We start from the raw sequence: 25,106 nt of genomic DNA on the forward strand, positions 1-25,106 counted from the left end.
AGCCCACGAACTCGGTCATGATGCGGCCGTTGCACTCGTCCTTCATAAGGCCGATCACCTTTTTATTGGCCAGTGGCATGCCAAACCGGTTGTTCGGCGGGTAATCGGACGTGTCGAATCGCTTGATATCACGCTTCATGATGGCATAGATGTCGTTGCAGCGAATCTCGTAGAGCAGGCTGTCGGTGTCGGTGTAGAGGAGCTTGCATTGATTGTCGAATTCCCGCTTCATGTACTCGTAGTGGAAGTCGTATACATGGATCTTCGATAGGTCCAGCACGCTCAGCCCCACGTAGATCGGCTTATTGAGATAAACCTCCGTCTTCGTGAGCTGAATCGCCACGAGGTTCTCCCCGAAGATGGAGCAGCTATGGAAATTCGGCTTGGCGATGAGTGCTTCGGCCCCGTAGCGTCCGCCACACTTCCTCATCAGCTTCACAGTCACGTGTTTGCGTACGTTCTCCATCGTCTTGCCGAACACCGCGTTTTTCATGAGTTTGTACAGATTCTTCTCAAACTCATTTCGCGCCCGTTTTCGCAACTCGCTGTTCAGCTCGATGTAGGGTCGTAGCCATGCGGACTGTCAGAACTTCAAGACGCGATGGACGCGTACGAGTTTCATCCCCTGCTGCACAGCCTGCTTCAAGTTGCGGTAGTGGAGGATGTAGCGCTTCTTCGGCTCCAGCGTAGTCATGAGCTTGTTCTGTTTCGAGCCGGGGGCGCTGTTGTGCTCGGGACACAGCGGCAGGTCTTTGTGCGAGTCGTGACAATTCTCCGGGTAGTCGAGATCCACTTCGAGGATGTATCCGACAGGCGAGTCGTCCGGCACATTGAGGAAGTCGACGTTATTGCCGGTGAACCATTCGAAGCCTCCTTGCGGCAGGTACTCCATCATCGCTCGGCCATACAAATTGTTCACGTCGAAGTACATCAGATACTTGGCCTCCTCATTGGCGTCGTAGTCGCTCATGTATTTGTTGTTGGCCCGGGCGTATCGGTTGGAGCACTGGCTAATACCCCCGCGTATTCCTTGCTCGACGAAGAGGTGCATATCGGGGTCGGTGAGGAGTTCTAGCTGGACCTGGGTGTACCTAAACATCGCGTCCCAAGAGTAGCCTGGCAGCGTGTAGTAGTGGGCGGGGTCCAGGCCGTATGCTGCGACAGAGTTGTTGCGGAAGTTCTCGAAGACGTCGGCAAGGAGAAGCACATCCGTTTTCAAGTACAGGTCCGAGTATTCGCCCAAGCTCCGGATCTCGAACTCGTCCCACACTCTCTTGGCGTGCTCGTAGTCCGCGTCCGAGATGTCGCTGCCCGTCAGTGAACTGTGGAAGCTCGCTTTCGGCGGTAGCTCGATATCCCGCAATTTGTCCACGGAGTCGGCGTACTCGTAGGGGAACACACCCTTCCTCGTGAGCAGCTCGAATTTCTCATCGGACAGGTGGGGAAATTCCCTCCTCACGATCAGCAGCTCGCTCAAGTCCGATGCAAGTTTTTCCAGCGACGGCGCCATGAAGCGGAACGAGTCGATGAAGCGAAACTTCACATCGCTGCCGGCAACGTGCTTCGTGAACGAGATGTAGCGTTCCTTCGTCTCGGGAAAGACTTCGACTCGACTGGGGAAGCATGTGGCGATGTCCCGTATGATGAAGTGCGAGTCGTAGCCGGTGAGATTGTGGAAGACGATGGGCACGGTCCTCGAGTCCTGATAGTTCAGGTTGCACTCGTTGTGCGCTGCTCCGCGGTACTTGCCCGTCAGATGGCAGTGATCTCTCACTCGGTCGCTGCTCAATAGAGGTTTCTGGCAGATGTGGCACTCGGTGGCGTTGTGGAACTCTCGGACCTGTTGCCGCGTCAGTGCTTCCATGGGCCGAGGGTTTACGTGAACATTGTCCAGTTCTTGAGCGAAGTTCTGCAGCTCCCTGATGAACCATTCCGCGGGCTTCGCCCCCCTGTGACTGCGGTAGCGCGATAGTGAGTCGTCGTAGCTACACTTCACGTAGTACCCCACGCTGAATGCCTCGTGGCTCTGATAGGAATTCTCGTCCCGGGTCGGTTTCAGCAAGCACTCGAAGTCGGCATATATGATGAAAGGTACGCGCTCCTTGTGCCCATGGTTCTTGAAACCGAGCATCCTGTTCGCCCATTTGGGCATGGTGACCTTGCACTTGTTGACTTTCTTGCAGTCAACTTCGTGTGCTGCCAGCTTGTCTTCGGTGCGGTAGAAGTGGAGGCAGCGATCGCAGACATGGAGTCTGTGATCCCGGTTCGACAATTGGGTTGAGACCAGGCGAGACAAGTTCTTGATCCACACGTAATGGAACCTCGGGATCACGTAGCACTCCTCATCCTCTTCCTCCTCCTCCTCCTCCTCCACGTAATGGTCCTGCACGAGGAGTAGATTGACGTGTCGTTGCTTCTTCGCATCCGTCACGTATAGGGGCATCACGTCGAAGTCGTGCTTCTTCTTCTTCAATATGTAGACGTTGACCGAGACCTCGTTTTGCTTCTCGAATTTGGTGATTTTACGCGGCTCCACGGGGAACTCGATCCCGTCAAAGTTCAATTCCGCCTCGTACCGTCTGTATTCGGAGACACGGTTGGAATTATGAACGGGATGAAGCGCCGATAGTATTGCCACTTGAAGCACTGCTCGTCGTTGTTCTGGACGTTGATGCAGGCGTTCTTGTTTCGTATCTTGGCCGGCAGATCCACGTATGAGCTGCCTCGCATCGGGTTGAACTTGTTGATGTGCAGCGTCATGTTGATGATGGAATGCAACGACCAGCCTGAACCTTGCTGCTCGAATTCCTCCAGATCCGTCTGAATCGGCTCCTGAATGTTCTCGGCGAACCATCGGCGTATATCAGTGGTCCCGAAGATCGGCGCTACCTTCGTGTTAAAGAACTTCGTGTCGAACATCTCTTCATCATTCTTCATAACCGTGAATTTTGCAGCAAGCACAGCGTAAACCTTGACCGCATTCGATCCCTTACTCCGCAGAACGTTGTTGATTTTCGCTCGGAAATGCGTCATGCAGTCCTTCATGAAGGCCCCCACATCCACATGCTTCAAGTTCGTTAACACACCCACCCTGACGCCATTCTTGAACGATGAGTTCAGATCCGACCACTGGACTCGATCGATCAGCCTCTCCCGAATTTGCACGCCATGAACACGTTTCAGCAGAAGCCCCAGCTTGATCTCGATCCCCCGCAAAATCCCCACGGCGTACAGGAATTTCTGCTACTCCGGACCAGTGGTGGCAAGCCTCTGAGACTCCTCCAACGTAGCGATTACCTTTTTCAATCGTTTGATCCATTCATGAATGACGTTGGGCTCTCGATCCTTCAGTAGCTGCAACACCTCCTCCCAGCTTGCAACGATATCTCTGCAGTCTTGTGCTGACATTGTGCTCGAGTGAACTGTGCCATCTCGGTCGACGGGCCCCGAATTTATACCCGGGCGACTGGTTGGGTGGTGGGGAAGGAGCGAGCAACGATTGGTCAGCCACCGTAGGTGGGAGGCTTACGTCAGACTTCCAGAAAGTTCCAGGATAGCAATGAGGTGGGACTGTAGAGAGCAACGATTGGTTGCTGCGCGTGGGGGTAAAGAGCAACGCAGGTGGGGGGTATAAAAGAGACGAGCATCCACTCGCAAGCATCAGTTCGAGGATGGAGTTCGTGGTGTACTTCCAGGGCTTCAAGCGACCCTTCAACGAGTTCGTCCACAAGGAGGTGGCGATGGTTGCTCTCGAAAACGATGCCCAGCCGTCGGTCTATTTGTTCGAGTCGCCGCACAGATGGAGCTATCTACCGGCCAAGTACCAGAGCGAGAATCGGTGGTTGGAGGAAAACTATCATGGACTCAACTGGAACAGCGGCACCGTGCCCTATGATGAGGCGCACGAGATCTTCTTCGGCAGACTACGAGACGCCAGCAAGGTGTACGTGAAGGGGTTCGAGAAGAAGAGATGTCTCGAGAAAATTCTACCCCGGGTCTACAATCTCGACGACATTGCCTGCCCATCGCTCCGTCAATTGACCGCGAACGCCACCGTCTCGTGCACCAATCACAAGAGCGGGTGGAATCCTCCCCACTGCGCGGTGTATAACGCGTGCGCACTGAAACATGGCTCCTCCGGCAACAAGCGGACTCTACCGAGTGCATCCCCGAAACGACGACGTTGAAAGACTATTTTACCCAGTGCGACTTTTCATCCATCGAAAATGTAAATTCTCTTTGAATAAAAATGGTAAAAAAAAAATTTTGGTCTCAGTTTGTTTGAGTCTGAGCTCAGTTCAATGTTTGGGTTGGGGTGAGTATGATTATGTGATTTTTTTGTTTTTTTAATTTGTTTTATTTTTTTAAATTTTTTTTAATATTTCTAATACATTTCAGCAACCGTTGGGCAGTGGTTGGGGGCTTCAACGGTGCTGTGTTTTTGCGTACCCAAGGGTCAGCGTTTTCTTTAACAGGGCCCTTGGGTACGATAATTCGCACCGTCCACCTAGATGGAGCAGCCCTCAGGGGAGGGATAAGAATTGATTTTCTTTTAACATCCCCGGAGGGCTGCTTCATTTTTGGAGCGGGAGGGTTATCATCGTCGGAGAGGAAGAGGTCGTCCTCGAGGATAGACCTTTTCCCCTCCTCCGACGCTGGTACTGGAGCTGGTGATGATGCTGGTGCTGGTGATGATGCTGGTGCGGGTGCTGGCTCCTCGATTCCCACAAATGCCGGCAGGGGGAGGTCCAGGACCTGCCGGTGGAAACGGGGATCCCACTCGTGCCCGCCACATAAGCACACGTTGTTGTACACCTGCAAAATGTGATGATTTCAAAAAAGGTATATGAGAGAATTATTACGGGATAGACTTACCATCGTCGCTCCTGGAAATTCTCTGAAATCCAAGCGATACTCGCCGCCTTATATGCTCGCCCAGCCGAGGCTTCGCACACGAGATATCTCCACTAGCCAAATCGCCATCTATCGGCATTTACGCGAACTATACGGCGCGCGGACTTTGAATGTTTGAGCTCAGTTCAATGTTTGGGTTTGTTTGGGTTTGAGCTCAGTTCGATCACATGTTTGGGTTTGTTTGGGTTTGAGCTCAGTTCGATCACATGTTTGGGTTGGTTTGGGTTTGAGCTCAGTTCGATTACTTGTTTGGGTTTGTTTGGGTTTGGGAGGTCATCTTTATTACCGACCGTTTGGGTTTGGGCGGCCATCTTTATTACCGACCGTTTGGGTTTGAGCAGGGAATATACTTTACCGACGGTCGGTAAGGTAGATTCCTACATGCGGCGGAACCGGCCTAGCTGTACTACTAATGTGCGATGAAAATTTTTTTCCATTACTCATTACCCATTACAAGGTGATGAGTAATGGAAAAAATTTTCCATCACTCATCACATTGTGATGAGGGGTGCGTTACGTTTTGGCGCCGCCGTTTTGGCGCGACCGTTTTGGCGCGGCCGTTTTGGCACGAGCCGTTTGGGCGTTGGGACGTTTGAGCGCGAGGACGTTTTGGCGCCGCCGTTTGGGCGCAGGGACGTTTTGGCGCGAGGACGTTTGGGCACGGGGACGTTTTGGCCCGGGGACGTTTTGGCGCGGGGACGTTTTGGCGCGGGAACGTTTTGGCGCCGGGACGTTTTGGCGCGGGGACGTTTTGGCGCGGGGACGTTTTGGCGCCGGAACGTTTTGGCGCGGGGACGTTTTGGCGCGAGGACGTTTTGGCGCGAGGTAGTTTTGACGCGACCATTTGAGCGTGAGGACGATTGGGCGCAAGGATGTTTGGACGCGATCGTTTCAAGGCAAAGACGCCGGCAAGAGTACGATTTCCGTGGCGCCAAGTTTTGACCATGCATTCTCCATATTTAGCCCAAAATAAGTTGTTTTTCAAGAGTAAAAAAAATCTGTAAAAAAACTAATCTGTATCTATTTTTTAAAGTGTCAAAAGAATCTAATAACAAGTAAAAACTAAAAAACCGAAAAATCGCGCTTGAAATCATTTTGGAAACCGATGCCTCATTCTTCTTATTTGATTCGAACAGCTAAATCAATTGAAAAAAATTCCTTCTAATTTACGTGCAGCATTAAAATTTATTATATCAATTCGAGGCCAAGTATTTTCTAATGAATTGAAAAAAGTTACCACTTGAGTTACGTGCAGCACTAAAATTTATGATATCAATCGAAGGACAAGTAATTTATGAGTAACTCCAAATTTCAACATTATGGAATTGTTCTAAGAAGCTTTTAAATCCAAAAAAATCACATGCAAGCTAGTCATATCTTACTCTATGGTGGCAAAGACTTATAAGAAAATCGATTCTTTTCAGACTTTCAGGAGCTTCTAATATTATTCACAATATTCGACGTCGATTGGATCGATACAAATTATGTTTAAATATGAGTTAAAAGTACTTGTCCGGCCCATCACTATTCATTCGGATAAAAATCAATCATAAAAAAACGAAATTGTACGGCAGAATCCGGTTAAAAATTTATTGACATGCGATTTATTATTAGTTTAATGTTCTTAATAATAGTATAGGTTAGTTATACCGAATGAAATTCGTTCGCTGGAAGAATAAGTGAGAAGCAAAAATTGCCGTCATTGAATACAAACTGGAGAGTTATTTTTTAAACTTGAACATATATCAAGAGACGCGGTAGCGGCTCGACGCCAAGTATTAAAAGGAAAAACTGCAGCGCAAAAGAAAAGCCAGCGCGAGCCCTGCCGCTACTCTTATATACGCGAATATGCCGGTTTTATGACGTCACAGAATTTTCAAATGGTTCTCACAAATAAACCATTTCATAAAAGAACTTGAAAATTTGTGACGATTTTTTTTCGATTTTTCTCTTTCCATTGGTCTTTGTTGCAAGTAAATCCGTCCAGTAGATCCTGAGATATGTAACGTTAGTGATTTAAAATCCATCATTTCGGGATTTTCATTTTCTTAGAGACAGAGGGGCGTAAGTTACGCTTGTTTACATTTGGACTTACGTCTTTTGCACGATTTCTTACTTTTGTCACACTCTACGTCACGCACTGCGCTGAACGCGGCTAGCCCCTCTCCTTCTGCGTCGCCGAGCGAGAGAGACAGAGAATGGGCGCACAGCGGGGGCAATACCAGCTCCTGGTTCGCGCATAAAATATGTATATAATTATATAATATATATTTTATTTATTAATATTAATTAATAATAAAATATTATTATAATAAATATTTTATTATAATTAATATATAATATAATATATATATTATATTATACAATATATAATATAAAATGATAATAATATAAGAAAACACAAAAATTGAATAATACGAATAACATTAAATAATAAATAATAAAAATAAAAAAATATAAAATTCTGGTCGACGCCGCTGGATTTTTCGAGGATGTCTAGGGCGATAGATCATGGGTTTTGGAGGACTAGGTTTAGGTACATTCTATCGCGAATTTCGATTTCTAGGTGGACGACCCCATAGTTTTTTATGTCCAGATATATTCCTCCATGGTTTTCGCGATCGAGGTTGACGGCTCCACAGGTTTCGATGTCCAGGTATGTTTCTCCATGGTTTTCAATGTCTAGGCATGTTTCTTCATGGTTTTCGTGGTCTAGGATAATTCCTCCATGGGTTTTGATGTCTAGGTATATTCCTTCATGGTTTTCGATGTCTGGATATGTTCCTACATGGTTTTCGTGGTCCAGGCATATTCCTCCATGTTTTTCGTCGTCCAGGTATATTCCTCCATGGTTTTCAATGTTTAGGCATGTTTCATCATGGTTTTCGTGGTTCAGGTATATTCCTCCATGGTTTTCGATGGCTGGATTTGTTTCTCCATGGTTTTCGTGGTCTGGGTATGTTTCTTCATGATTTTCGCAGTCGAGGTCGACGGCTCCACAGTTTTCGATGTTCAGGTATGTTTCTCTCGGGTTTTCGTGGTCGAGGATAATTCCTCCATGGGTTTTGATGTCTAGGTATATTCCTCCATGGTTTTCAATGTCTAGGCATGTTTTATCATGGTTTTCGGGGTCGAGGTCGACGGCTCCACAGTTTTCGATGCCCAAGTATGCTTCTCCATGGTTTTCGTGGTCTAGGATAATTCCTCCATGGGTTTTGATGTCTAGGTATATTCCTTCATGGTTTTCGATGTCTGGATATGTTCCTACATGGTTTTCGTGGTCCAGGTATATTTCTCCATGGTTTTCAATGTATGGATATGTTTCTTCATGGTTTTCGTGGTCTGGGTATGTTTCTTCATGGTTTTCGCAGTTGAGGTCGACGGCTCCACAGTTTTCGATGTTCAGGTATGTTTCTCTCGGGTTTTCGTGGTCGAGGATAATTCCTCCATGGGTTTCGATGTCTAGGTATATTCCTCCATGGTTTTCAATGTCTAGGCATGTTTCTTCATGGTTTTCGTGGTCTAGGATAATTCTTCCATGGGTTTTGATGTCTAAGTATATGCCTTCATGGTTTTCGATGTCTGGATATGTTCCTACGTGGTTTTCGTGGTCCAGGTATATTCCTCCATGGTTTTCGATGTATGGATATGTTTTTCTATGGTTTTCGTGGTCTACGTAGATTCTTCCATGGTTTTCGTGGTCCAGGTATATTCCTCCATGGTTTTCAATGTCTAGGCATGTTTCATCATGGTTTTCGTGGTTCAGGGATATTCCTCCATGTTTTTCGATGTCTGGGTATGTTTCTCCATGGTTTTCGTGGTCTAAATTGATGGTTCCACAGTTTTCGATGGCTAGGTCTGAGTTTCCATAGTTTTTGTTTTCTAGGTATATTTCTTCATCATTTCCGTGATCTAGGTCGATGACTCCATACTTTTCGATGTCTAGGTATGTGTCTATATATTTTTCAATGTCTAGGTATATTCCTCCATGGTTTTGGATGTCCAGGTATATTTCTTCATAGTTTTAAATGTCTACGTATGTTCCTTCATGGTTTTCGTGGTCCAGGTATATTCCGTCATGACTTTTGATGCTAGGTCAACAATTCCATAGTTTTCGATGTTTGGTTATGGTTCTCCATGGTTTTCATGGTCTAGGTCGACGGTTCCATTGTTTTCGATGTCTACATCGACAGCTCCATGGTTTTCGATGGCTAGGTATATTTCTCCATGGCTTTCGTCGCCTTGGTATGTTTCTTCATGCTTTTTGAGGTCTAGATCAACGGCTCCGTAGTTTTCAATGTCCAGGTATGTTTTCCCATTGTTTTCGTGGACTAGGTTGACGACTTCATAGTTTTCACTATCCCGGTCGATAGCTCCATAGTTTCCGATGTTAAGGTGAATTTGTCAATGGTTCCCGATATGAAAGTCAATGGCTCCATAGTTTCCGATAGTGTGGTGAGTTTTTCTAAGCTTTTCGATATCTAGGTCGTCGGCTCTATAGTTTACGATGTCTAGTTTGGCGACTATAGGGTTTTCGATGTCTAGGTGGATGCCTTCGTATTTTTCAATATATATTCGCCAATTTTATATTTCCCGATATTTAGGTAAACGGTGCAATGGTTTACGATATATTTCCTCATAGTTATCGATATCTAGATCTGCGATTTAATAGTTTGCATTGACGAGGCAGGTTCAGACGTTACAGAAGACCATGAAAAAAATATCACTGGACACCAATAACCATAAAGCTGTGGTCTTAGACATTGAATACCATGGAAACATCTCCTTGGACATTGCAAACCATTGACAGTATCCATGTCAACATGGAATCCATGAATGAAAAGAAGATAGTTTCAAAAATCATTTTTCCAAGTAAACAAGTGGAACTTTTCAAAAAAAGGAATAGGAAATGAAAATATCATCCCATTGCATAGGAATTTCCCAATCTTTCATTGGAAAATTCGATTTGCTGAATGGATAATCAAAATCGTCACCATTATTGCTTGTAAAAGGTTTCAACTCACATGAACATAACCGCACAGTTTTCGTCCGTCTATATAGAAAAATTGGCTGTGTCGATTGCTTTTGGCACATAGAGAAAAGCACTCAACTTGAAACAAATCGTTTTAAAAATTTTCGTCGAAGACGATGAATGTATTTTTTTTCTTAAGTAAATATTGTCACGCCTCTAAAAAATAAGCTAAATTAGAAAAAAAAATAATTGACAAAGTGAAAAAAGAACGCCAATTATTAAAAGGTCGCGACCGTAGTTTCCAATAATTTTCTATATTTGTATTATCAATAAAAAACTTCAAAATAGAAAAAAAAATGAGATCGTTTCCTGAAGTTGACAAATATAGTGCATGAAAGACGATTCCTATATAGTTGTCACGTCTCGAAAAAAGAAGCGAAATCAGTAAATATTAAAACTTCAAAAAGTAAAAAAGGCACGCCAAGTATTAAAAGGTCGTGACCGTCGTTTTAAATGATTTTCTATATTCGCATTGTCAATAAATAAATTTTAAAAAATGTTTAACTGTGAAAAAATATGAGATCTATTGTAACATATACAGTGAATGAATTACGTTTCCTGTAGGAATTCTGAATTTTGGAAATAAAAAAAAATGAGATCATTTTCTAACGTAGCCAAGTACAGTGAATGAATTAAGGTTCTTATGGAATTCATTCGTGTACACTTTTAGCCCTAATTCCTCACTTATTCAGAAAAATTTTCCAGCAAACGTCACAGAGCAACAAAGGTTTCTCGAATGATTCCGCAATTATTAAGAGATTATCATCTGTTTTTATGCTAGCACGGGTTATAAACTTAAAACAGTTTACGCGTACAAGTGCATGCATTGTATCTATACGATGAACTGCACAAATTCATTTTCAACATTACACACAAGCTTGGCGTGCATGGTTTTCAATCGGAAGCTCGGCGAAGGAATGCCTCATCCGTCCATATATTTGAAGAAAACTTGATGATCCTCTCATGTAATTGTTTTTTAATTTGCCATCCCTTTTCCATCCAACTATTTTATTGAGTAGTTCGACGTAAGATCTCGCGCTGTGTACACAAAGAAAAATATCTATTCTTGACCAGTTTGACTGATAAATTCATTACTCCAAAAGTTTCGTATTCAACGCGTTTTCTTTTCTCAAATCAATGTTTACACAGCTTACTTCTTTGTTCATCCATTTCAATACTTGTGTAATTCATCCAATCATCTGCCCATTTGGTAAAAAAAAGAGTGTACGGACAAACGAGTGAAAGTGACGCGTCGATAAATTAAAATGCGTATGGGCATGAAAGAATGGCCGTATCTATCCGTACAAGATAAAGGCATATAAAGGGATTGATTGATTTCATTTCTTTATCCGTTCGTTTAATTGTTCAATTTTATCCACAAATTTCACCCATCTGTATTGTTTACCAAATCATTATATAACAGGGCCCCTCTTATTTTATTGGGGGATCGATTTTTTTCACACTCGTTCATACAATTCTAATTAATTATTGTTTTCATAGTAAATTTAAACAATTGTCTCTTCCCGAGCTTCCGATTGAAAACCATGCACGCCAAGCTTGTGTGTAATGTTGAAAATGAATTTGTGCAGTTCATCGTATAGATACAATGCATGCACTTGTACGCGTAAACTGTTTTAAGTTTATAACCCGTGCTAGCATAAAAACAGATGATAATCTCTTAATAATTGCAGAATCATTCGAGAAACCTTTGTTGCTCTGTGACGTTTGCTGGAAAATTTTTATGAATAAGTGAGGGATTAGGGCTAAAAGTGTACACGAATGAATTCCACAAGAACCTTAATTCATTCACTGTACTTGGCTACGTTAGAAAATGATCTCATTTTTTTTTATTTCCAAAATTCAGAATTCCTACAGGAAACGTAATTCATTTACTGTATATGTTACAATAGATCTCATATTTTTTCACAGTTAAACATTTTTTAAAATTTATTTATTGACAATATTATGTACAATTAATTTCATTTATCAATGGACAATAATATCCCTTGTATATTGCGGAACAATTTCTTTGCTTTTTTTATTAAATTAGTGCAATCACGTAAAAATTACTTGAAGATAATTCTCTCAATTCCCTCTGCATGGATACTTGTGATCCATCAGTTCTAGACAAGCACTGATTATTATTGGGATGAACAATTTAAACGGAAAGTGATGGGCCGGACAAGTACTTTTAACACATATGTAAACATAATTTGTATCGATCCAATCGACGTCGAATTTTGTGAATAATACCAGAGGATCCTGAAAGTCTGAGAAGAATTGATTTTCTTATAAGTCTCTGCCACCATAGAGTAACATATGACTAGCTTTCATGTGATTTTTTTGGATTTGAAAGCTTCTTAAAAGAATTTAATAATGACAAAATTTGGAGTTACTAATAAAATACTTGTCCACCGATTGATATCATAAATTTTAATGCTGCACGTAATTCAAGTGGTAACTTTTTTCAATTCATTAGAAAATACTTGGCCTCGAATTGATATAATAAATTTTAATGCTGCACGTAAATTAGAAGGAATTTTTTTCAATTGATTTAGCTGTTCGAATTAAATAAGAAGAATGAGGCATCGGTTTCCAAAATGATTTCAAGCGCGATTTTTCGGTTTTTTAGTTTTTACTTGTTATTAGATTTTTTTGACACTTTAAAAAATAGATACAGATTAGTTTTTTTACAGATAATGTTTTTTCAAAATTTGTGAAAATTTTTTCGAATTGTTCTGTATTTTTTCTTATAAAATAATTTTTTTGACAATTTAAAAAGAAAATTTTTTTAAAGTTTTTTTTATGGATGGAATTATCAGCAAACGAGGGACCATCAATGTACTTGTCCCAACCTTTTTTTTCTAGGGGAAGTTTATGGTTTGATATCGCGTCTTTTTTCTCAAAAGTTCCTTATTTATGTTCAGTTGACTATAGGATTTTAGTTTAAATCCTATAGTCAACGTCCTATTTTCAAAAGTCCTATTTTTCGTCAAAATTGTACTGGACATATTTCGTCACAGGTCTGTCCTCGGACTTTGGCGATTTTTTCCCTTGTACTCTAATATGTTTTGTCAATTAGGAACCCAAGAGCACGGCCGCAAGCGGGTTGGAGGCCGGGATATGATTTTCGGTTTATAGCGTAGGTTTACACGAAAAAAGACCTATTTTTCGTAAAAATTGAACTGGAAATATTTCGTCACAGGTCTGTTCTTGGACTTTGGCGATTTTTTTCCTTGTACTCTAATATGTTTTGTCAATCAGGAACACAAGAGCATGGTCGAAAGCGGGTTGGAGGCCGGGATACGATTTTCGGCTTATAACGTTGGGTTCCACTAAAAATGACTTATTTTTCGTAAAAATTGAACAGGAAATATTTCGTCACAGGTTTGTTCTTGGACTTTGGCGATTTTTTTCCTTGTACCCTAATATGTTTTGTCATTTAGGAACCAAAGAGCACGATGGAAAGCGGGTTGGAGGCCGAGATATGATTTTCGGTTTATAACGTTGGTTTCTACGAAAAAAGACCTATTTTTCATCCCAATTGTACTGAAAATATTTCGTCACAGGTCTCTCCTTGGACTTTTGCGATTTTTTTCCTTGTACTCTAATATGTTTTGTCAATTAGGAACCAAAAAGCACGGTGAAAAGCAGGTTGTAGGTCGTGATATGATTTTCGGCTTATAACGTTGGTTTCCACGAAAAAAGACCTAAATTTCGTCAAAATTGTACTGGAAATATTTCGATAGAGGTGGAGAGCGGTTGGTCTGATGGACAAGGACTCGGGCCCGCAATCTGCGGGTCCCGGGTTCGAATCCCGGCCAAGACACCAATGAAAATTGAAAATATTTTCAAGTGTTTTCTACTGTGATCCCGGGTGGTTCGGACTCCACCTTGATAAATCCACGGCCAAACACCTCTCTGTGATGCATGTGCGGTCGGTGTACGGCTTCGGGGGCCTCCCGTGGACGGTTCTCATCGTGCGGTGATGGCCCTCTAGCCGTGCACTGGCTGGCGCAATGTACCACAGTAGAGGAGGTGCATGTTTGAGCACCTCTGGTGGGAGCGCTTGAGCGTACTCGCACTGCCATCCGAGGGGATCAACCAAGTACCGGCTGTATCGGCAAGGTTTTCTGCAGTCTCCCTTCGCTCACGGCAAATGCGATACAGTGGGGAGTAAGTCGGCTGCAGCCGCAACGGGCGGGGGAAAAAAAAATGTGGAATGGGGACAAGGGGGGAGAACGTAAAAACCGAGAAGGTATACGAGTGGAAAAAATTAATAATAAAAAAAAAAAAAATATTTCGATAGAGGTTTGTTCTTGGACTTTGGTGATTTTTCTCCTTGTCTTCTAATATGTTTTGTCCATTGGAAACTCAAGAGCATGTAGCAATGCTTGTTGCGGGCTGAGATATGATTTCCGGCTTATAACGTTAGTGAAAAGAAAGGAAAAAAGGAAAGATAGATCAAATTCAAGACACAACGAATCCAACAGAATTAGCCATTTTTAAATGTCGTTTTTGAATTCTGAATCTAGACATTTTCGTGTCATCCAAAACATGCCCCCGATGAAATATATTTCCAAAGTTTGCAAGTGGCCGCGGAGATCCAATTATCTACAGTTTGATAGTTGCAGAAAAAAGGCACCGGGAAAAATTTATTTTGTCAGAATTCAAAGAAGTAAAAAAAACTGAGCGTACTTGATTCAACAGAGCAACGGAATTCAAAGACGTTTAAGGTACCTGCATTGCTTGTAGAGGAAAACAATTTCATTTCAGGATAATTTAGAAAAAAATTAGGAAATTCAGAAATTTAGCATAGAATTTAGAAAAAGGAAAATTAAGATAATTAGTAAAGCTGAAAACTTTTGTGATTAATTTTTGAAATTACATGTTACGGTTGGAGTAAAAAATTTAAATAATTGACACACATGCTGCGACACAAAAATATCAAAGTTTGAAGGTATTCGCTCCATACCGCAGTAATACAAACTTTAATACTATTTGAAAAGAAATACTTTAAAACTTGCTGAACAAAGTTCCATTATATATTACCATAATCAAAGATAGGGGGTGATACTTAGCACATATTCTTATCCACAGAAATTTCCAAGTTCTTAGGTATCTGCTGCGGTTCAATGTATCTGCGCAATGAGTTTGGAAGACAACAATTTCAAATCCATCCATAAATGAGTCACTGAAGACTTTTGTAATGAATTTTTCACTTCATATTTATGTTACGGTGCGAGTCAAAAAATAAAATGAATGGCACAGTATATAAATTTTATAGTTTGCAGATTTTTGCTGTATTTCAATGATCCAAATGAATAGTATTAGAGTGAAAAGTTGTTAGAAGTCATGATGTTACATTAAAATGACATAGCGCACATAACATTCAGAAATTCTGTAGGTTTCCATGATGTTGGCAGGTATTATACTTAATCGCATCGAAAACTGAGCAACTGTACACTTATCATAATGAATGTTTTCACCAATAATTCCACATTTGCAGTTTGCAGAATAGGAATACTCAACAAACACGTCATTTCATAATTATTGTTGTCAAAATTTATGTATGCCAAGATTCAACTTTTTATATCATCAGCAAAAAAAAGCATCCAAAGACTTTTTGGAACAAGTTTCAAAATTTATTACTCGACAGACCCGGTGGAAAAAGAATAACTACACTTATATCAAGACCAGAATCTGTTTTGAGAATCTGTTGTACAAAATGTGCGATTGATGATCATAATTGGAAACCTCTTGAATCACGTTACCACAATCAGCATGAAGAAATAGTAGAAAATCATAGGACACATATTAGGCAACCAATTAATAATATGTATCTATCCGCTGCAAACCGATTGAGTCAAAACAAGGATCGGAAAGACCAGAGCCAAACTCAATAGGAAACAAAATATGGGAATATTCAAAAATAATGTTGACACAAGAAATAAATTAGAAAACATTTATTCGATTGGAGTTTCTCACATTATACACTAACAGTTCCGTGTGTTCTTGATTTATTAATTATCAACCATATTATTTCATATCGCAAAAAGAAAATGTGACGTTTTAGGTTGACGAACATTTTTCCTTACAACTTCCAGACCTATTTTTGATAAACTGATTTGCCTTATTTATATTATTCACTAACTATGCGAACTTTTGTTACATTTGTCCCACACTTCGTAACATCAAACCCCGGCCGGTTCGTTATTACCACACAGGTATCAAAGGGCACTCGTATATATAACCTACATTATTACACATGATATATAATCACGCAACTGATGATATATTTACACTGCACAATATTCCGCGCACTCTGGTTTAATTGAAAGATTATCTCAGTTGACACTTATTTCCAATCGAACGAAATAATGAAATCTTGAAAAGTTTCGTTGACATATGCATCGCGCATTTTTTAATATTTTTTATCTTCACACACAGATCACAGTCTACATTTACGCGGCCGCTTTTATACCGGTTTAGTATTCCACAAGTTTTAACAAAATAAATATCAAAATGCACTTCGTTAGATGACGTGAAAATTATTTTTATTTTCCCGCACGCACTTCATAACATCATAACCCCAAATGTCAACATGACCTGAAACTTCAGCTGGTGACTTTCGAGTACTTTCGAGCTCTCGAGTTTCTTAGCTTTCCGCCAAACTTCCTTGCTCTTTTTCTTGAATGTCATTGGCCCAAAAATTCTCTCACTCTTCATTGGTTGCAACAAAATTTCTCTCACCAGGGATTGGTGATCATGGGGGCCAAGAGGCCTATGTTTGTTGCGGTTGGAGTACGCGTATACAGATACGTAAAATCCTGAATGTGTTAGTAACTTTTGCATAATCTTAAGCCCGTGCAAAGTTTTTTCTCAGAAATTACGACACCGAGCATGCTGATTTTGGACTCATTCGACAGAGAACTTCTTAATTAGCTAAAAGTTTAATTTTCAAAGCCGTACATAACTCATGAGCTTTGCAATTAAAGAAAATCACATGCCAATTTTACCCCCACCACCGCGAATCGTTTTATTCAGAGAAAATATAGTCTCGGCGAGAGCCTCAGGCCAGCAGACGACGGGGCTGTCAATGTATTTGTCCCGAGACTCTACCGAGTCTCTTGATCGAAACTTTGACTTTAAGGGGGTGAAACGGGGGTTGAAAGTTGAAGCATCATTATTATGTGTATGCTCCCTATATGTAGAGCTTTTTTTTTATCGAAAATGAGACTTGTCTCCAGTTGAATGAAAATCAAAACTGAAAAAGATTAAAAAATTTAAGGGGGTAAAACGGGGGTTGAGAGTTAGTGATTATTATATTTGTAGATCCTAATTTCAACCACGCAACCATCACATTTGTCTTAAACTTGGTTAAGCACGATGATAATCTAACCAAGACAAAGGGGCGGGGAGGGGGGAATAAGAATCGGAATTATCGCACCATTATGATTTCTGTGGCCCTCCCATTAATTTTAAAAAATTTATAACGATTTCTCGGGGGGCTCAGCCCCTCACCCCGCTGGGGGCTCCGCCCCCTGGACCCCCTTTGGTGTTCCACACACGTTGTCTACGTTGTTAGCATCGAAAACATTGGGGGGGGGGGGGGGGGGGGCGTTGTGCCACTTGATGGCCATATTGGCTTAACTGAAAACTTCGTTTCACAAGTACATGGGTTAGTTGAATATTGTGCAAATGTGCAATATATAAAAGGGGTTCAAGTTAGATTTCTCGAGAAGGCTCGGAAATATTGCCAAAAAAACATATGCAGACGCACTGAAAGAGAACAGAGCATACAACACAATAACTTTCAATACTGAAACTATTTTGTCCATATACATGTTTTTCATTATTTATAAGACGTTACGGAGAACTATTTGACTCGATTTGTCCTTGTTCATCTTTTGCTACACAAAATAGATGGGCTTTTAACGGAAGCACATTACAGTAAAAAGTTTTTAATACTGAAAACGTAATCATAGTATTATATATAACAAACGGCCCTTATCAGGGCCAGGAATTCTAAGCAAACAACCTCTACGTGGTGTTTTCCGGGTAACGCTAATAGTCTGCAATTGAGCGCGCGCATTACGAAAAACAAAGTGCAATGGTTTCCTACAATATTAAAACCACCATTTTATATTTCGAGAAATCATTTCAACGCAAGATGTACCTACCCTCACATAGCCGCGCGCGCTAGAAATTTATCATCAATAGCCAAGAAAGCACTTTTTTCCAACTTTAAATGGTCATAACTCCTTAAGGAAGGCGAATCAGCGAAAATTTTATTCTTGAAATTCTTTTTATTCTGGTCAAAATATGCAGAATCAATCACCAAATCTTGGCGCCTCGGAAATCGTACTCTCCCCAAGACGCCAAATAAGATGAAATTGTAGCAGGTAAAAGAAATAACAATACGAAAAAGAATGACGGAAGATGTGGTTAGTTTATTAAGGCATCAAAAAATTATTGGCTATGCCAGTCAAATATTCGAACGCCGTCCTCTTCGAAAATTGGCGCACAATTTCGGCTAATCGAGCGTCAGCTTCCTGATATTTCCGTCGCTTGTAAGGGGGCTGGACTCCATTAAGGTACGCCGCATAATGGGCATCTCTTTTTTTTTGGATCACTCGGAGGCCATCGATAAATTTCGCACGCACGCACGCACGCACGCACGCATGCACACGCACACACACGCACACACACACACACACACACACACACACACACACACACACACACACACACACACACACACACACACACACACACACACACACACACACACACACACACACACACACACAAAAGTACGCACACACATACATACACACACACACACGCAAGCACAAAACTTACCTCAAACCACTCTAATACAGCTTGCAAAGATTCGGGCAATTGGCTATAAAGTCTCTGAACCACATCTTCAAGGTGATCTATCGGAACAAAAGCGAGGGCTACAATCATTCGCGCTTTCAGCGCAAAATCAGCATCACGTTTTATTGCGCCAGCAAGTGTTCTCTGCCCAGCTTTCTTTTTATGTTTTGCGCCAAGTGAAAAAGGCAACCCCGAATTGCCGCAGTTGGGAAGTGTTCCGTAACGGCATTGATGATGGCCATCTCATAGTCAACCGAGACACTTTCCGGCTCGAAATTAGGCCAAACCGTTTTAATCAGACGGAAGAGAGAACAATACGTCGTTTCTCTTTTATTGGGCAGAAGAGCATATAGAACGGGAAATACAAATCTTTCACGTTCGACCAGGATAACGAACACTTGCTCAAACAATGGAGGGGCCAGTTTGAAAGTGCCATCGATATAAATTTTCTTCATCAAATGGCTCCATTCTTTGGCATCTTCTCGACCGAATAGTAAAATTCGACTCTCATCGTCATTTCCGGTATCGCCCAAAAGAAATAAAATTGTTTCGTCGTCCGATATCCGATACTGCGTGTATGATTCCGGCAAAACGAGAGACTTAAGGTCGAGTGGACACGGTGGTACACGTTGAAAATTGCGCCTTTTACGCTGCACAATTTTGCGCATGGCATCGGGACGTATCTGCCCTTGAACTGCAGTCGATGTTCCTGCCAGTGCCGTAGACAATAATTGTGCTGGAGTCTCAACACTTTCCACAGCTCGTTTTTTTAATTGGTTTTTTATTTTTTCCACGGCGATTCCTGCAGTATCACTCCCGTGCGTATGATTGTTTGTCGCGAACAAAACCTATAATGTCGAGTCAATAAATACAAAAGCATGAAAAACATCCAACCATCCACACCGTAACATCTTAAGCACACACCAAAATGCATACTCAAGCACACACCTAAGCAAACACTCATGCATGCACACAAGCACATACCCAAGCACCTGCACGCGAGCACACCTAACCACTCACGCAAACATCCACACAAGCACACACCCAAGCACCCACACAAACACACAACCGAGCACTCCCACGACCACACAGGCAACTACACACGCGAACTCATCCAAGCAACCAGAGAAGTACAAGCCAAGCATTCGCACGAGAACACATACGAACGCACATCCACGGATCTACACAAGCACACACCCAAGCATCCATACATTCACAAAATCAAGCACACATCAGAATACACATATAAGCCGCACACCCACACAAGCACACATCCAAGCACTCATACGAGCACACCCACGCATCCTCATAAGCATACACACAAGCATCTCCATAGTCATAAACTCACGCACACATCCGAGCCACACACACGCATCCGCTCGAGCACATCCAAGCACTTGCACGAGCACACACCCGACACACACCCACGCATTCACACAAGCACACACCCAACCATCTACACAGTCATTAACTCACGCACACATCAGAACACACATCGAAACCACACACGAGCACCGCACAAGCACACATCCAAGCATTTGCCCAAGGACATACCTGACACGCACCCACGCATCCCCACAAGCACACACCCAAGCATCTAACTGTTATAAACTCATGCACACATCAGAACACACATCCAAGCCACACACAAGCACACATGCAAGCACTCACACGAGCACACACACAAGCACATTCCTGAACACATACCCAAGCATCTACGCAAGCTCACATCCAAGTACACACTTGAGCACACACCCAACTGCTAACACAATCACAAAGGCAAACATAAAATAATACATACCTCGTCCGTAATTGCCGATGTGTGGAGTCGGGCTTTGCAGTGATCCATCTTGCGAGAACACCGCCAAAACTTTTTTTCTCGACAAGCACTCAATTTGTCGAAAATGTACGTATATCCTTCATGGATATATTTTTTTTTCTCTCGTTTCGATAGCACTGTATACTCCATGTTCAATTGAACATCGTTGTTATCCATGTTCACAGAGCAAAAATCAAATAAAAACTAATCCGTAACGTTCAACGAAGAGAAAAGAAACACTAGTGAACACAAAATAGGTGAGAAGACCAAAAACAAAAAAAAACAGGATCAAGGAATTTCGAGAAATGTATTATCCGGGGAAATTCACGCTATTTTGTATTTTGAGACCGTGTGAATAATAAAGAGACAAGAAGTTCACTGGTATTCTGTTGACACTATGCAATAATATGGAATAAAACTAAACTGATAAAGGCCCAAGAAACAGGAGAACTCAAAGGAGGTGAGCAGACCAAAAAGAACAATAAAAAAGGAACAATGAGAAAAATCGGAAAAAGTATTTTCAATGCAGGAAATCGTCGCTATAGTTTAGTTTGAAAGCATGTGAATAATGAAGAGACGTGACGTCGGCTGGACACAATGCAATTTCTATCAAACTGATCGAGGCCCGATTTTTCAGAGTTTCATTTGAACGCTATTACACTCCTATACGAATATACTTGGTTTTCGAATAAATACACTTGCTAATCGCACATTTGTCTTCTTTTCTCATTCTTAGTGAACAAGCTTCTTCGTGTAGCCAGCGGGCGAAAACTCTTGGACGGGATAAACTTCCGTTTAGCCTATACTCCCGATCGATCTGAAACTTGGTGCACTTATGTATTTCGATGCGCTGATTAAGAATATGATACCCAAAATTGGCGCAAATTTTATTTAGGATTTTGAGTCGAAGAAAAATCGTTACTAATTTTTTTTTGCGTTTATTGCGATAAATATGGAGAGTGGAAACAAATATTTCAAATAAAAGTTGTAGACCATGAAAGGATCGTTTTGTGTGTAGGATCATTTTATGTTTCCTACGTTTTTTTATGTAGAACCAGTAATTTGAGATGGAAATAGAAAATTCATCAGAAAATCGTATTTTTGCTAAAACTCCATGAGTTTTGATATGGTAATCTGTTCACGCACTTACCATGGGAAGGTTGGAGTTTGGTCTTGCAAGTGCATATTTTTTGCATTCTCAATTTTGTTTGTTTTCATTCCATTTCTTTTTTTTTGGTTTCAAAATATTTATCATTTTTTCTTTGTTTTAAAATTTATATACTTTTTTCAGTTTAAAGTTGTTTACATTTTTTTGTATCTCAAGGCATGGAGCAACCTGGGTAATATACCACAAAAAAGAGATAAGAGGAATTGCGAGGTGGGCGCGGGGTATCTCGGATGGTGGGTGGGACATAGTGGGGTGGGTTCGGGGTATCTCGGATGGTGTGTGGGACATAGTGGGGTGGGTTCGGGGCATCTCGGATGGTGGGTGGAAAATAGTGGGGTGGGTGCGGGGCATCTCGGATGGTGGGTGGGTGCGGGGCATCCCGGATGGTGGGTGGGAAATAGTGATGTGGGTGCGGGGCATCTCGGATGGTGGGTGGGAAATAGTGGGGTGGGTGCGGGGCACTTCGGATGGTGGGTGGAAAATAGTGGGATGGGTGCGGAGCATCTCGGATGGTGGATGGGAAATAGTGGGGTGGATGCGGGACATCTCGGATGGTGGGTGGGAAATAGTGAGGTGGGTTCGGGGCACCTCGGATGGTGGGTGGGACATAGTGGGGAGGCCACAGGACCCGCAAGGGGCTCTGTCTGGGTTGGAGGGGCAAGATACCCCACAATATGATGGGGTTCCCCACCATGGAAGGCACCCCCCCCGCCGGTGTGTGCACTCCTCGGACCCCTCGCGACGGCTACAGCGACCCATCATGATACGTGCAGCAACCCCAAACATGCCCCAACGGACATACTCCTTCGCAGACAACGAATCTATGAGAATTCCTCTTGCAACATTATCTTGGGAAATTGGCCCCCAGAAAGAATCGTCCCCACAAAAATCATTAACAAAGGTTATTAATCAATTAAATCATCAATAATAATCCACTTGGAATCAGCGTTTTTCTGATGGACTGGCTACGACTCGTACTGAAAACATTGCGCTCGGCGTTAAATGTGCCATTTTGTCTCTCTGTTACACGTCATACCCCGTCTGTGCCTTCCCTCCCCCTATTAGTGACTTACGCCACACCTAACAATTTCCCAGGAGACGAATTCTTCAAAGGGGATTTTTTCTAGGGAGAAATTATGTGCGAGTGAATTTTCCGCGGACGAATTATCCAGGTCGTATTACCATTGGGTAAATTTTTCTGGTACCGGAGGGAGCATGCACACCTCAGGCGGTGCTCACCACAAAATCAGTGAAAATATTCCCCCCCGAGAACGAAACTCCTAGCGCGAAAAGGTTGTCGCGCCATAACGTCCCCGCGCCAAAACGTCCCCGCGCCCAAACGTTCTCGCGCCAAAACGTCCTCGCGCCAAAACGTCCCCGCGCCAAAACGTCCTCGCGCCAAAACGCCCCCGCGCCAAAACGTCCCAGCGCCAAAACGTCCCCGCGCCCAAACGTTCTCGCGCCAAAACGTCCTCGCGCCAAAACGTCCCCGCGCCAAAACGTCCTCGCGCCAAAACGCCCCCGCGCCAAAACGTCCCAGCGCCAAAACGTCCCCGCGCCCAAACGTCCTCGCGTCAAAACGTCTCCGCGCCCAAACGGCGGCGCCAAAACGTCCTCGCACCCAAACGTCCCAGCGCCCAAACGGCTCGCGCCAAAACGGCCGCGCCAAAACGGTCGCGCCAAAACGGCGGCGCCAAAACGTCCTGCTTCCGTGATGAGCGATGGGAACACTTTTCATTACTTTTAAAAATATTATGGAAAAATTTCTCCATATAAACATTTTTTTTATCACTTAATGACCCAAGGTTCGGAACCACGTGTTCCTCGCATTCCAGCAGGTGTGACAGTGTTTATTCCAGGCCATTTTGTTATTAGTGACCAACGCTGAATCTTGGGAAACCATTTTTTTTTTCATTATTATTTCGCCAATCAACCACAAACTTGAGTTATGAAGCTTTACATTTATTCCGTTAAACGAATTCAAAAATTCAGAATCGCGGAACCAGAGAAAAATGAGTTTCTCCATCGTAGTCCACTGAACTTTGAACATTTCTGGAATTTTGTAAACTTTTCGAGAAAATTATGGTTAAGAGAGTAAAAAAAGACGTAATCTCAAATAAGAACACAGAAAAGTGTAATTTTTTTAGGTATATTATATACATAATTACAAAATTTATTGATGCTGCTTGACTTGTTTGTTCTCTCGAAAAATAGTCGATTTGCGTAAAAACAGAAGATTTTTTGTATCGATGGATACATTAGCCTTGTATTTGGCATCGCAAGTGGAAAGTAATCAATCACCGAATAAGTTGTTCGGTAGAAAAGAAAAATAACAGAAGAAATGTTTTTGAAGTTCGACTGTCCCTTTGAATTGTTTTTGGTTAATATTTGGTTGTTTTTTTTATGATCTTCCTTCGGCGTGCCCAACATTTTACGATAGCGATTTTTCTCGTGTGCTATGTCTTTCACCGTCTTGCTTATGACGCCTCCACTTTTCGCCCCCGATCTGATTCACTAGCGTCCGATCCGGTTGACACACTGTTTATGGGATGCGAAAAATCCAGAGCATGCCGGTAGCATTGGACTGTGAGAGTTGGCTCCGATCCCTCAAACCACTATTCTCCACGCTCACGTCTCTTATCCCTTTAATATTAAAACAAATATTGTGTTCGAGATTTTGAATGAATTCAGGGCTAATTTTTCATTTCTCATTCTGACTGAAGTTGTAATTTTTAATAAGAACAAAATTTTTGCCTAAATGATGAAAGGAGTAACAAAATCCTTAGAAGTTCGTTGAATCTAAATCAAAATTAAGCAGAACTGTAGTGGAAAGAAAAAAATGTTCGATAATGTCTACCATTCATATATGTCGGCCGGCAACATTTCCACAATTTTTTTGGCGATTGGAAAGCCAAGTGTTTCGGTTGATAATAAAAAAATCTCAACAAAATGTTAAAAATATGGGATAACAAGAAACCGATAAATACCTCGTCGCCGATCGCGTTCCTTCCTCCTTCATGATACTCCAATTTTGAAGCTTTTACAAATATTTTTGTAAAATATTAGCTTTGGACAATATCCTCTGCTCAAAATGCTCTTCGGCGAGTCTATTGAATTTCGGAGTGTTCAACATCGTTGCGTAACTAAACAGACGTTCCACTGGAGCAGACGATGGCAACGGTGTGTTGTACCTCAAAAACACTTTCCGAATCGTCGGAAATGTTTTAAAAATGTCGAGACTCGTCTCTTTGCTTTTGAGATACCGGGTAACCTCTGCCCTGACTTCTCCT

The 25,106-nt window shown here is 42.3% G+C and overlaps 2 protein-coding genes across 2 annotated transcripts; both read right to left on the reverse strand.

Moving 5' to 3' along the window:
* Positions 1–583: 583 nt before the first annotated feature.
* Positions 584–2,854, reverse strand: LOC122408946 (uncharacterized). Its single transcript, XM_043416080.1, has one exon. The coding sequence runs from the start codon at positions 2,852–2,854 to the stop codon at positions 584–586; it is 2,271 nt and encodes a 756-aa protein (XP_043272015.1).
* A 16,097-nt stretch (positions 2,855–18,951) lies between these two features.
* LOC122408954 (uncharacterized) lies at positions 18,952–20,678 on the reverse strand. Its single transcript, XM_043416093.1, has 2 exons — positions 20,631–20,678; positions 18,952–19,677 (listed from the first exon to the last, which is right to left on the reverse strand). Exons 1-2 carry the CDS (start codon positions 20,676–20,678, stop codon positions 18,952–18,954), a joined length of 774 nt encoding a protein of 257 aa, XP_043272028.1.
* Between the last annotated feature and the right edge of the window lie 4,428 nt (positions 20,679–25,106).

Source organism: Venturia canescens, chromosome 4 (assembly GCF_019457755.1).
Source record: "Venturia canescens isolate UGA chromosome 4, ASM1945775v1, whole genome shotgun sequence".
NCBI classification, from domain to species: domain Eukaryota; kingdom Metazoa; phylum Arthropoda; class Insecta; order Hymenoptera; family Ichneumonidae; genus Venturia; species Venturia canescens.

Coding starts and splice junctions, on each gene's coding strand:
- LOC122408946 (XM_043416080.1), bottom strand. CDS start 2,854: ATGGTTCGCCGAGAACATTCAGGAGCCGATTCAGACGGATCTGGAGGA.
- LOC122408954 (XM_043416093.1), bottom strand. CDS start 20,678: ATGGATCACTGCAAAGCCCGACTCCACACATCGGCAATTACGGACGAG. Junction 19,678..20,630: donor CATCGGCAATTACGGACGAG/GTATGTATTATT, acceptor TCGACATTATAG/GTTTTGTTCGCGACAAACAA.